General features: G+C 42.1%; 1 protein-coding gene across 5 annotated transcripts in view; it reads right to left on the reverse strand.

The window, feature by feature from the left end:
• LOC117445855 (polypyrimidine tract-binding protein 1-like) overlaps nucleotides 1-13,584 on the reverse strand; it is a 31,728-nt gene that overhangs the window by 11,760 nt on the left and 6,384 nt on the right. For 3 of the 5 annotated variants that reach the window (XM_034081754.1, XM_034081752.2, XM_034081751.1), the window contains 7 exons: nucleotides 5,048-5,108; nucleotides 4,695-4,867; nucleotides 2,885-3,031; nucleotides 1,539-1,667; nucleotides 1,231-1,341; nucleotides 667-841; nucleotides 87-164 (listed from right to left, as the gene is read on the reverse strand). In XM_034081754.1, coding sequence (XP_033937645.1) covers nucleotides 87-164; nucleotides 667-841; nucleotides 1,231-1,341; nucleotides 1,539-1,667; nucleotides 2,885-3,031; nucleotides 4,695-4,867; nucleotides 5,048-5,060 — 826 coding nt within the window. In that variant the 5' untranslated portion in view covers nucleotides 5,061-5,108. Of the gene's footprint in view, nucleotides 1-86; nucleotides 165-666; nucleotides 842-1,230; nucleotides 1,342-1,538; nucleotides 1,668-2,884; nucleotides 3,032-4,694; nucleotides 4,868-5,047; nucleotides 5,109-5,986; nucleotides 6,042-13,584 lie in introns of all 5 variants that reach the window. The other 2 variants (XM_034081750.2, XM_034081753.2) reach the window with 1 other exon arrangement.

Consider the following 13,584-nt stretch of genomic DNA (forward strand, 5'->3'; position numbering starts at 1 on the left):
TCAATGTAGTGTTTTGTGTATGTCTATTATGTATTGACAAAACAATTTAAAATAAAGTGAAATAAAAAAAGACAGGTGAGACTGACTTGTGGGCTGCAGGGTGAAGGCGGGGGGGAAGCCGTGGGCCGCTCCTCCGTACGGGCCGGCGGAGATGATTCCTGGAGCTGCAGAGAGAAAGCACAGTCAGGAACCCCCCGTGATACAAGACTCTCTGAATGGGGACTGCATGTCCTGGTCCTGCAAGCACGTGGTTCAGCGGTAGGAAATCGGGCTAAAGAGGAAATCTCAACAGTTCCTCAAAATTCTGAAATTTTCCTCAAAATTCGGACTTTTTTTCTTAAAAACGGACGTATACAAATTCTGCCTTTTTACAGAAAATCTCAACAGTTCCTCAATTCTGACTTTGCCCCCCAATTTCCAACTCTCAAAGTCAAGATTTATTAATTACAATTCCAACTTTTCTGAAAATTAACTAAATTATCCTCAAAATTCTGACTTTTTTTCTTAAAAACTGACTTATACAAATTCTGACTTTTTACAGAAAATCTCAACATGCACTTGTGTTGCACCAGAGCACAGAGTCTCTCAATGAAACCTTCCTATTTGTGTCTGTCTGTCTGTCTGTCTGTCTGTGTGCGTGCGTGCGTGCGTGCGTGTGTGTCTTACTGAAGGCGGTCATGCCCGGGTGCTCCATGGTGGGCTGGCTGTCCCCGCTGGGCAGGTCCGGTCTGGTGAAGTCGCGGCTCTTCTCGTTGTTGTACTTGACGTTGAGGCTGGTGAGTTTGGAGAAGCTGATCCTCAGAGTGCAGCAGCCGTTGTAGATGTTCTGTCCGTCCAGAGACTGAAACGCACAGAGAGCAGCTGCTCAACTCCTCTCCAATCTCACTGGGACTCTCATTAAGTGCAAGTTCTGTGTTTCAAATCAATATAACATCTTAAGTCCCGTAACTTTCACTTGTGTTGTAACCGAGTGTTAAAGGGGGATTGTGCTCGATATGGTTCATATGTGTGATTGTATGACTGCGTAGGAAAGAAATACATTATTAAAACAAACAATAAAATAATAATAAGGAATTAATCGTGAATAAATAGTGATAGCATGTGTGTGTATATGTGTGTGTGTGTGTGTGTGTGTGTGTGTGTGTGTGTGTGTGTGTGTGTGTGTGTGTGTGTGTGTGTGTGTGTGTGTGTGTGTGTGTGTGTGTGTGTGTCGCAGGGTGTGATGCTCACCAGTTTGGCTGACTGGGCGGAGGCTCCTTCAGCGTACTGCAGCAGAGCCTGAAACTGACTGTTCTTCGTGAAGACGATGATCCTCAGCACCGTGCCGAACTTTGAGAAGATCTGAGGACCAGAGAGGAATCAGGGAGTGTAAACAATGATGGTAAAGAAAACAGCATTCAAGATTCAAAGGTGTTCTTGTCATGTGCACAAAGCTACGGTGTAGAAATGGCAATGACATTCTTCTGACCTGAGCATTTGCATGCAACATTTATCAAACAAGAAATAAATGATTGTGTTGTTGTTGTTGTTGTGTTTACCTGGCAGAGGGCGTCCAGTGTGACGGGGTAGATCAGGTTCTCCACCACCACCCTCAGCACGGTGCTGGGAGCCACCACAACCCCGTCCACATGTGAGGAAGTGAGGGCGCGAAGAGCTGCCTGGGCTCTCTGAGAGAGAGAGAGAGAGAGAGAGAGAGAGAGAGAGATTTACATGCTACTCTTTAGCTTAAGGAGGTTCCTAACTGAGTGAAATGACCGAGGCGTACTTTAGTGGCAGCCATGGTAAGAGCAGTTCAAATGATCTAGGCTTTCAAAGTGTGGGAAGGAGCGCCTCCCCTCAGAGAACATAACAGCCGTGCCCCCCCCCCCAATTATTATTGCCATTATTATTATTGCTATAATGCAGGGGTATTACTATCCAGTGGAAAGCCCTTACCTACTGGCCTAGTTAAATCAAAGTGGTTACTTTTTTTTGGCTGGGCAGTGTAGTTTTACAGTTTGATCAAAGTCAATGCGGAAAACCCGCACTCACACAGGGAGGTGGAGGGAATGAGCACTTTCACAGCCTTTTGGGCGAGGTGGGGGAACTCGGTCTCCACAGACAGCAGAAAGTGTGCAAGCAACGTTTTCTGCCTGACACCGTCTCCTCTCTCACTGTATTTTTTTCTCACGCTGCGCCTCCCCTTAAGCTCTCTGGCGGCCCCCGGGGGAGGTGCGTCTCTCACTTTGAAAACCGCTGATCGAGATCAGTGCTTCTCAACGTGTGGTCCGCGGACAACTGGTGGTCCATGAGCGCCCCCTAGTGGCCCGTGAGTATATTGGTAAAATTTCACATTTGAAATACATTTATAAGTTTTTCACACTCTCGCGGGAATATCTCCGCAATGGAACGAGCTTAAGTTTCACTTTTGATTGCGTGATATAGCCCAGATAAGCACCTTCATCACACATGTTGCCACTTGTTTGTAACATTTTCAGGCGATTTATAAAAAAACGCTGTGTTTTTGAATATTTGTGGAGTTAGGTGGTCCGCAAGTGTTTTTTTATTGGTTAAGTGTCCTTGGTATGAAAAAGTTTGAGAAACACTGATCTAGATGATAAGGAAAGGAGCTTGAATGCTTCCTTTGTTATCTCCTTCAGCATAGGATACACAAACCGTCCTTTACGAAAAGGATAGATGAGGCCGTCCCGTCCTTCGCTTGATAGAAACTCACATTTTGGCGTTCATGAAAACAACTGCTTATCACGACCATCAAACACAGGTTTTGTAAGTCATCATAACTTACTAAGCTCTGAATGCAACTGAAGTCAACATTTGAAGATGTTTCCCGAGTTGTGTGGAGTTTCTTGAGCTTATTTGTGCTTAAACCCTGAGAGATGGTTACCTCCTGGTTGGGGGAGTTGTCGGTCTTCAGCTCCTTGTGGTTGGAGAACTGGATGTAGACCGGGTGGTGCCTGATGATGGGCACCAGTGTGGAGTAATATCCCACCATGTTCTGAGCCGCTTCCTCCGAGTTCATCTCTAAGAAGGCCTGAAGAGGGAGGACAGGAGAGGTGAGTATGGTAACGGAAGTGTAAAATAATAATACTGCGTTACTGCGGACCCTGCTGAGCTTAGGGACTAGGGATGCATATCGTTGACTTTTTTACGATACTGATACCACTGAACGATACCGATACTCGACCGATACATATCGTGATACTTTTTGCATAAAGGAAAAATTGAAGCACTTTATGATATAGTTAACATGTCAAATGAATATTACAATTAATTGTGGGACTTCGAACTTTTAGTGAACAAACAATGAAAAACACGTTTGACAACACGGGCTTGAAGACTGTACATTCCTGTACTCAGGATTTTATGTGACGGTAGGAAATGTTTTGAGAGGTTGGATGTGTTGCCGCCTTTCCCAGAAATAAACTTCTTGCAGTGGTTACAGACCCCACCATTCAGACCGGCAGTGGTTACAGACCCCAACATTCAGACAGGCAGTGGTTACAGACCCCACCATTCAGACCGGCAGTGGTTACAGACCCCACCATTCAGACTGGCAGTGGTTACAGACCCCACCATTCAGACAGGCAGTGGTTACAGACCCCAACATTCAGACAGGCAGTGGTTACAGACCCCACCATTCAGACCGGCAGTGGTTACAGACCCCACCATTCAGACAGGCAGTGGTTACAGACCCCACCATTCAGACAGGCAGTGGTTACAGACCCCACCATTCAGACATGCAGTGGTTCAGACCCCACCATTCAGACAGGCAGTGGTTACAGACCCCACCATTCAGACATGCAGTGGTTCAGACCCCACCATTCAGACTGGCAGTGGTTTCAGACCCCACCATTCAGACTGGCAGTGGTTTCAGACCCCACCATTCAGACTGGCAGTCATATGCAGCCACACTTTAGATTTTCGTGCTGACATTGAGCTAATTAAAAAACGAAAGCTAACCGAAAGGCTCAGACGTTCGGGAGGAAGGTGAAGGGCGTTGCTTGGCAATCAAGCCAATCACCGAAGCCGTTGCAAGACGCGCAAACGGATTGGCTGGTGGTTTGGGCGTGAGTTTAAGGATATCACGCCTAACTTTATATATAAAAAAATAAATCAAAAACGGGATCTGATTTCGGTACGGTATAAGGTAGCCGCCAGTAACCGGTATTTCGGTAATACCGGGAACCGGTATGCACCCCTATTAGGGACCCCACTCTACCAGATATATTGTAATGCTATGTAATAGAGGTGCTCAATTAAAGCCAAAACCACAATTATTTTGATCAGTATTGAGATCACTGTTATTCGTCATAAACCAAATAATCCAAATAAACAAAGCACTTCTTTTTACTTCCATGTCGTGCTACAAATATTGGAAAACCTTCATTGCAATATTTATTTTTCTGTGATAGTTATTGCAATATTAATGGGATATTCACCCTACATTGTGTAAATGCAGCATGTTATGCATTTTGAAGGCAACATAATGAAGCTCGATTAAGATTTGATCATCTTTACATAGGTTGATAATACAGCTCAAAGGACACCGCAATTTTTTTTTTTTTTTTTTTTTTTTAAATCGCTTAATCACATATTTCAAACTTTAAAATGTGATTATTCCTGCAGCCCTAATATTTAATATCCTTTTTTAAATATATGTTTGACGACTGTAGTTCCCAGTCAGCGTGCGTCACCTGGTTTTTGGCTTTGAGCATCAGCAGGTTGGTGACGTCTCCGAAGGGCAGACCGAGGCTGATGACCTCGGCCTCACTGATGTCAGTCGGGAGCTTTCGGATGTGGATGACCCTGGACGGCACGCCGGGGCCTCTTATGTCACCTTTGAACTTCTTACTGTCGTTGCCATTGGCTACAGAGGACAGGAGACAACAGCAGCAGCAGGTCAAGACACATTCATAACAGAAACACTGACGATACACCATGATGGGTTGTATCCATTCTGATTATTCTACTACGATTAGTTACTGAGCACATTTTTAAGACATTGCAATTTGTATACAACAACAAAATACAAAGTGACGTATCTGACCTGTGGTGCTCATGATATACGGGGCGCTGGAGACGCTGGGGAAAAGCTCTTCAGATCCTCTCTGAAAAACATCAAAACAAAAACACCCGTTAATTTCCTTAATTACAATTATTCTAAATAAACATTAATAATAAAAAGACATTTTAGCAAACTAGCCGTCAGGAAAACTGTTCTTTTTTTTGAACACTTGCACGTTTTACATTTTAACAAAGCTGCGGTTTTGATTAATCTAAGGATGCTAATAAGCATGCAGGATACAATAATAGTAAATGGTTGGTCGGTAAAATGTCAGAAAATATAAAAATGTGTTCTTAACAAATTGTTCGATGACATATTTGGTTACAATCACACAAAACTAAAAGCAGGACGTCTCCACGGGGAGCTGTCGATTCCATTTCGCCTTTAAAGAATGTCCGTTTTATTTAAGGCAAGTGATTTTCAAAAAGGTTTTTTGGAGGATTTTCTGCTTTTTAGTAGAAGTTAAAAGTGAAAGTAGCACAAGCATGCTGCTGCCACCAGAGGTCAGTAAAGAGCGTCGCCTCACTAACACATACTGTATATATTTAGCACAACTGAGGTGAAACTGTCCTTTGTGTCAATTCAACCGTTAATATGAAACGGGTCAAACATCCCTGTCATCCCCTTCTTAGACCCACAAAGAGCAGTCGAGTGTGAGTGTGAGTGTGAGTGTGTGTAAGGGGGGGTGAATTCCTGTGTTGTGGAGCTCAATGAAAACCAGATGTAGACAAACAGGCTGGGCCACATTCAACACACTGCAGTTCTTCTCCTGTTTGTCACTGATGCATTTAACACTTCAGAATGATACGCTTCTGCTCAATGCTCGGGTTGGGGACAAAAGGATTTCGACCAAATACAGTCAGTACTACAGAATACAGATTCACGTTAAAACAATTGTTGCCCAATGTAATATATAAGTACCTGAAATTGCATCTCGGAAGAAGAGTAACTTAATTTAGAGAGAGAGAGACCAGGCCTGAAGAGGGACACACAGGAAAAGTTAGAATGGCATCAACACGAAACCTTTTAATGACACGGTTCCATTTTCTTTTACAACCATCAATGTTTCGACCACTTTTTTAAAGCCACCTGAGAGTCATCTGGGTTAAAGAGCACCTGACATGTTATGCAGACCCAGGGGAAACTATACACGTAATGCTACAGCTTGTTTGAGTCACAGTGAGGATACACTTCTCTCTTGAGACGAGATATGGCCTTAGTTATGTGTTATTTTGATAGTCAAGTCACTTTCTGACCCGTTCAAGCAGTTGTATTATAAGCTCTGCCTGTCTACTTAATATATCCCACTGCAGTCAGCATCCACGAAACTAATGGCTATTCATAAAAAAAAACAAGTTACAATATTGTCGCTTTATCAATGTATGTGATAATATTGTAATTTTCTCCATACAACCCAGCCCTACGTCACTAGCAACGTCTCAATGACACGACTCGGGAATGGCCTTTCATTTTGGCTGGACAGCATGGCGCTGCAACAGCCGCTTTAGTTTTTTGAAAAGCGTTCAGCAAGGCTCGCCATCTGCAAACACACAGCTTTTGAAGTGTGCCCTTTCTCCTCCGTGCAACAAGTAAGCAAACAAAGAGAGTTAGCATCATTCGTTGAGTGAGCCTGCGCCACAGTCAATACAATCTATAAGCTGCAGGATGCTCGCCTCTCTTCTGCATCAGATTAATGAAAGGCAAAGTAAGAAAGCAGTGAATCGGAGATAATAAATGATATTTTCTGTTTGTGTCACAACAATGATATTCACTAGACCAGGGGTGTCAAACTCAAGGCCCGGGGGCCAAATCCGGCCCGCGACTTCATTTGATGTGGCCCCGCAAGAGCTTGCAAAGAATATAATAAGTTTATTATACGGTTAGATGCCACTGTAAAGTAGTTTTTACTACATGTCCCACAATGCATCTCAAATTTGACTTTTCTCAGAATTTGCCTTTCCTTTTAAATATGCATTTTTCTTAGAATTTGCCTTTTTCTCCGAATGTTTTTTTAAATGTTACTTCCTTTTCAAAATGTCACTTCTTTTTTTTTTTCCAGAATTTGGCTTTTCTTTTTAAATCATGTTGTAACCTTCTCACTGAAGAGACTTGCAATTATTTGCCCTAGACTTCTGCTTTCAGACGTAGTTAATTATGAAGTTATTACCCTATCCCATAACAATCCAATGCAGAGGCAATAATGTAATATAATTGCATTATTTTATATATATTAAATATTTATATATGTATTTTTATATAGTCTTAAAGTTTGAGTGCAACCTTCATGCTGATGTGGCCTGAGATGAAATTGAGTTTGACACCCCTGACTAGACACTCTGCAGGAAGGTGTTCAAATGGAATGCGGTGAGGTGCACACTTGTCCTGCTGAGTGTGTCACTTCCATACAAAAAACACAGGAGAGTTTGTCATGATGCATTTGTGTGTTTCTTTAGATCAGAAGCAGCCTGGTTCTTCTGAGAGGAACCTGAGCAGCACACATTTCCATCTGAACAAAAGCAGCCGAGATCTCCTTACAGCGCCTGCCATGAATAATAGAGCAGAAACCTGAGTGCTGCGGTCCCTCTCTGGATCTGCTGTCGGACAGCTGCTGACTGACTGACCGGCTGCCTCGGGCTGAAGGAGGACAAAAGACACCGAGACAGACAGACAGCTAACAGTCTGTCAACCAGCGAACCACAACAAGGTGACTGTTGATATAATTGACTGAGGAGCTCCGTCTCAAAACTGCAGCAAATCCATCACTTCTTTCCTTCTCTGTCTGCAGACCAAAACTATACGCCGAGTCATTGAAATCGCAACATGGACTAGTGCAACATTGCATTAAGCGCCAATATTTGGTAAAGACGAAAATCAAAATCATGTTTATATATTTTTAAAATGTGACTACGGTTACAAAAAGGATAATTTGCTGCTTTCTGCAATTACAATATCAGTGACAATACATGCAATTAGTTGTTTTTAAAACGGTGCAGCCTTGCGCCATTTGGTTGTACATCTTCACGTTTCTGCAACTACGGGCTAGCTACGCATTTGGTTGTTCAGATACAACTGCACACAAATACTGATAAAAGATAAGAGCTTTAATTAAAATGTAAAATAATCAATTCCTTTTTCACCTAATAATATCTCAGTTTTTTTTTTTTTGTAAGGCAGCCACTTTGTTTTACAAGAGAATAAAAAGGTGGGGTAGGTAAGAAGAATAGAGAAACCAGCTCGAGTGCTAGAGTTTGAAAATACACAGCCGGAAGAAATCTGCCCCTTCTCCAACACACACGAACGCGCCACATGACCAATGAGGGCACGAGATAGGTTCGTGCCCAGATGAAGGCTGACAGGCAGGTAGGCCACCAGCTACTTTAGCCGGGCCGGCTCAGATGATTGGTCGTGCTTTTTACAGCGCTACGGCTTCCACAGATGACTTTTTTTTATGTATTAATTGTCAAAGCATTTAATTTATTTATTGCTATCGGATGTAAGAGGCACTCCATGGAATATAACAAGTGGTTCTGAAATAAATTACCTCCCCACCTTTAAGTGCAGCTTCGTGAAACCGCATTTGAGTTTATATTTGCTCAAATTAATTAGTTTACAGCATTGACTTTGTTTTATTGGGATACTTAACCGTTTTCTCCTTTCTCAAGAGCGATTATATAACAGGTGATAAATGACTACCTGGAGTTTGGGCTGCTCAATTAAAATCGTATTTAAAATCGTATTTTAATCGCGATTACAGCCTGCAACGATTACGAAAACAACGTAATCGAAATAAAACGATTATTTTTTAATTATTACTTTATTTTTTGGTTTTTCAGTTTCATTATACTTACAGTTCCGGGTAATCAACTGTTAAAGACATACTGTTGTTTGTCCAATAAATGGATGTTTTCAAAGTCAATGAATAATCACAATTACAATTATTGACCCAAATAATGGAGATTATGATTTTTGCCATAATCGAGCAGCCCTCCCTTGAGTATTTGATATGAGACCCTCCTTGGCTTTGAGGAGTTACATGTTTGGTCTACTGCAGTCCTCTAGTGACCCTCAACGACTTCACTTATTAACTGAAGATTATGTCTATATGCACATTCTGACAATCATGCAAACATAACGTTCGTCTATTATCGTCTTATGCTTACATTCGAAAAAAAGAACACGTAGCAAAAACCAGTTCTTAAACTGGATCCATTGAAGACCGTTTCGGTTTAGTTCAACAGCTGGTGGTTTCTTTGGTTGTTTGATAAATGATCAGACATGATTTTGGTTTGCTGGCATGCAGAGTCTGCGTGTCACAACTAGTGATTGCTAAGAAGCTTTTATTACGAGTAAATCATATCCTATCCGACAGGACTTCTTGCAGACAAGTCATTCAACATGTTCTATTAAGACGCAACAACTTTTTGTAGCACGATGATGGTTTCAGTTCATGCAGCTCTCTTGACATCGAATGTCTTCAATATGACTATTGCGCATGCACGGTTAATGTAATTCTGACACGGCCTATATTTAAGTTTATTTCGATTTAAAAACACAAAGTCCTGCCAAAACACAGGTGTACAAGATGTCATGTTAACCGCACTTTCCCTCTCGCTATTTCAATTAGGAAGACTTGAGATTTCAAAGCAAACAACGTTAATATAACTTTACATGAATTATTATTCCACCAGACTATGGATTCTAGTGAGACGGGCGAGGGTAGCAACACTTCTTAACAAACTACCGGTAGTATAAACTCTGATCCGTCCCTTTAAAAGGATCCGTGTTCAGGACGGTTTCAGGTGACTCGCTTGAGGCCAGAGGAGGAAACGGGAGAGCTGTACGTCGTCCTCCTCTTCACAGCTTCTCTAAACCTTCATGTGGTTTTGGCCAGCCAGACTTTAAATTAAATTTAAAAAACCGCGGCGGGCGGCGGTCACCACGATGAAGCCGGACGCTGACCACCACCAGTGAGAATGTGAAAAATGCTTGCAGTTTCACATCAAGTACTTTTCTAACCTCCATCACAGGGATCCAACAATAATTTGAAATAGGGCGATGCTGGATTAACACAAAGCCCCAAACAAGGAGAGAAACGTGGCTCTTGTTCCACCTTACATCACTACAGGTAACCGCGCAAAGAACGACGAAAATGTAAACGCCAGAAATGTCACGAAAAAGTGTATCCTCATGGTTTGGGGTTATAAAAGTCGATGTATTAATGAAACTAAAAAGTGACAAAGTGCAGTGAAACGGGAACCCTGGAATAAGTGACGACAGACATGTGACGTCAATGTGCAATGAAGCTTTGAAATGTTGTACAAATATTAATAAGAATTGGTATATAAACCGAGCCAATAAAGAGACACCATACTCCTTTCTGGAAAGAAACCACTACAAACTCTTCTGTAGTACACGGCATGAACACTTTGGCAGAAGGCACCCGGTCACAGAAGGCTATAAAACTGCAAAGCATTTCATAATTTATGCTTTGTATTGTAATCAAGGTTTTTCTCCCATGTCACTGCGGCTTTACAAGCAATCATTCACTCAGATATTCATCTTCAAGCAGATGCTTCTTAATGGGAGGATATCCTGTCCCCATGACTACAGAAAGACCTCTAATGTGAGACGGTTTTAAATACACTTTAAATAACACGTGTTTCTGTACTTCAGGTTCATAAAGGCCACGCCCACCACATCCGAGTGATCAGCTGATTGGCTCTAATAAAGCACTGGAGCAGTCAGATGGTTCAGAACTGAAGACACGTCACGGCTTAGATGTGAAGTCTGTTACATAAAACAAACACCTGACATTTCCCGTTTCCTCCTCTGACTTCCACACCGATGGATTTGATCTTGTTAACTCTCTCACTGGGTATTAAATGATTTCCTTCCAGCTTCAGTGAAATTGGAGACTCTGCTCTTAGACAGATACTGCAGACAGTTTGGATGTTGCATGCTTATAAGAGCTGCAGGTCATTCATTCACCTGCAGACTATTTTCTTCATTTATCGAGTGATTTATTGGTTTGTCTGTTGGAAACAAAAATGTAGAAGTTGACTTAAAGTGGACCTATTATTCTAAATTGGAAACATATATTGTAGGGCCATACCTATACAAAACATGTCTGTGAAGTTTTTTGCTTAAATCCCAAACAGATCCCCCGTTGTAGCCACGTCTCATGCTGCTCAAACCCCTCTGTTGCAGCCCTGTTAGAGAAACGCGGATTCTGGGTCCTTAGCTTGAGCTAATGCCTGATCAGAATTCTACCGGAGATAAAGTTAAATTCTGCTGTGATAAAACGCCATCCTGTTCTAAACCACATCAAGGATTATCTCTGAAACAGTATGGAGCTCAAATGCTTTTTCTCTTGCGGGTTTATCACAAGGAGAGTTCCTTTATTATTTCCTGCTTTTTAAACACGTGCTCTCCAGTACAGGTTAGCTCTGAGTGTTAGCGAGGCTTGCTGATGTAAACAAAGACGAGATTACGTCCAAAACACGTCAGGCATTGTTTCTGATGGCAACTTTCTGAGGGTCCGCCGCCGATTTGATGTCATATCGGCAGAAAATCTGTATCCGCTCGTTTTTAAAAGATTTGGGTACGGAGGAAAAGAGAGAGGGTTTTATTTTCTGTTTTAAATGTATTTTTATTTAAAAACATTACTTATATTTTTACATGGATTTATAAATGTATGTGGTGTATTAATATTATTTTCATTTAATTATTGTCACATTTAGTTTTGCAGAGATATTCTTATCGCGTAAATCTAGCGGACTCTTGTTATTTATTTATTGGTTTGGGTTTCCTTTAAAGGGGACCTATCATGCAAAATGCACTTTTGTACGTCTTTTATACATGAATATGTGTCCCCGGTGTTCCAGGTAACTCACCAAGTGTCAGAAAACACAACCCTCTCTATTTTCCTCCATACCCAAATCTCTTAAAAAGGGGCTGCAACGGATCTGATACAGACTGATCCAGATTTGAACACTGTCCTGACGTCAGGACGGTGGCGCTACGGCTATTGGGCCAACTCTCCACCTATCAGGGGAATGTGGGGTTGAGCCACGGCCGGCCATTGTCGCTCGAAAGTGCTGGAGACGCTGTAGTACATATGCCAGGCCTGTAAGAGGCGCTGTAGTCTGCCACAAAAGCAGCGAAGAAGACTTCCCGCGCATGGTTGCCCTTCTGTTTATTCTCCACTGTGGCTCTTTTTCTCCCTCCCCGAGGCAAGCGTTTGCTCCCGTTGCTGTAATTCAATGCAATCCCTCCCCGTCCGTTAAAGTTTAAATCTTCCGGACAAAATTAGAAAAGTTCCGGTCAAAGCTTCTTTGTTATTTATTGAGCTTTAAAACAAATGAATAACGACTATATAGTAATATAATAAAACAGGGAGGACGGAGATCTCTTTTTCTCCCCCTCGTCTGACTTGATCCGAGCACACCCCCCTCTCCTGCAGGGGGCGTGGTCAGCGGCAGGGGGCGTGGTCAGCTGCAGGGGGGCGTGGTCAGCTGCAGCTCACAGAATCAGCCCGCTGCAAAAACAGCGCTGGAGAACAGCAAATGGAGCGAAATGAGGCATGGCTAAAATGCAGGATCTGTTTGGTATTTTTAAAACAGAACCGTATAAATATACCTTATATAGGTATGGCCCTACAATATATCATTTAAATATAGCATGATAGGTGTCCTTTAAGTTCCATTTAATCTGTTCAAAGAAATCCACTGTAAAAAAAATCTGTGGTTATGATTTTCGCTAGCCTTTAGCAACCCTTGTACAGAGAACTGAAACATGCCACAGAGAAAATGAAGAGAAACCAAAGGTCCTTCTCCCTAAAAATATGTAAAACCTGACCAATGATTCAGTCGGCAGGATTTATACTGAATGGGTGCAAAGTCAGCGGTCTGGTCCTTTAAGAATGTAAAATTATTGTTGAATAATCGGATTATCGTCAGACTTGTTGAGGAATGTGTCTAAATCACTGCAGCAGTTCAGAATACGTTTATAAAACAGTGAGAACGCAACACTAATTACAGAGAAAACCTCTGAGTGTTTCCAGGTGGCAGCGCCGGACTCTAATGGTGTTCACGGGGTCGCTGCAAACTTAAAAAATATATATTCAGGGTATATGCAGGAATCCTGAAGTCAAATGTAAGGCCTTTTAAGTCCTTTTTTAAGACCCTTTCCATACATTTTAAGACCTCATCGCCACTTGGAGTTTTAACCGGTTACCTTGGCGACACCCTTTACCTCACATTGACTATATACAGCATTTGTTAGAGCCAGTATTTTGATTTGTATAAGAAAGGCCACCTAATTGTGACATCTGTAGTCAACGCACTATAAAGGAATACAATTCCCACGGCACCTGTGCTAAAGCCACAGAGATGGGCAACCTGTTGAGACGCCGTCCAGGAACAGTTTTTAACCGTACACGTACATACAAACCGTACAAGTACCCTGTAAGTTACGAAGTTATAAGCATTATCAAGAAAGAAAGAATATCTAAGTTGTTT

The sequence above is a fragment of the Pseudochaenichthys georgianus genome, chromosome 4 (genome assembly GCF_902827115.2).
Source record: "Pseudochaenichthys georgianus chromosome 4, fPseGeo1.2, whole genome shotgun sequence".
NCBI classification, from domain to species: Eukaryota; Metazoa; Chordata; class Actinopteri; order Perciformes; family Channichthyidae; genus Pseudochaenichthys; species Pseudochaenichthys georgianus.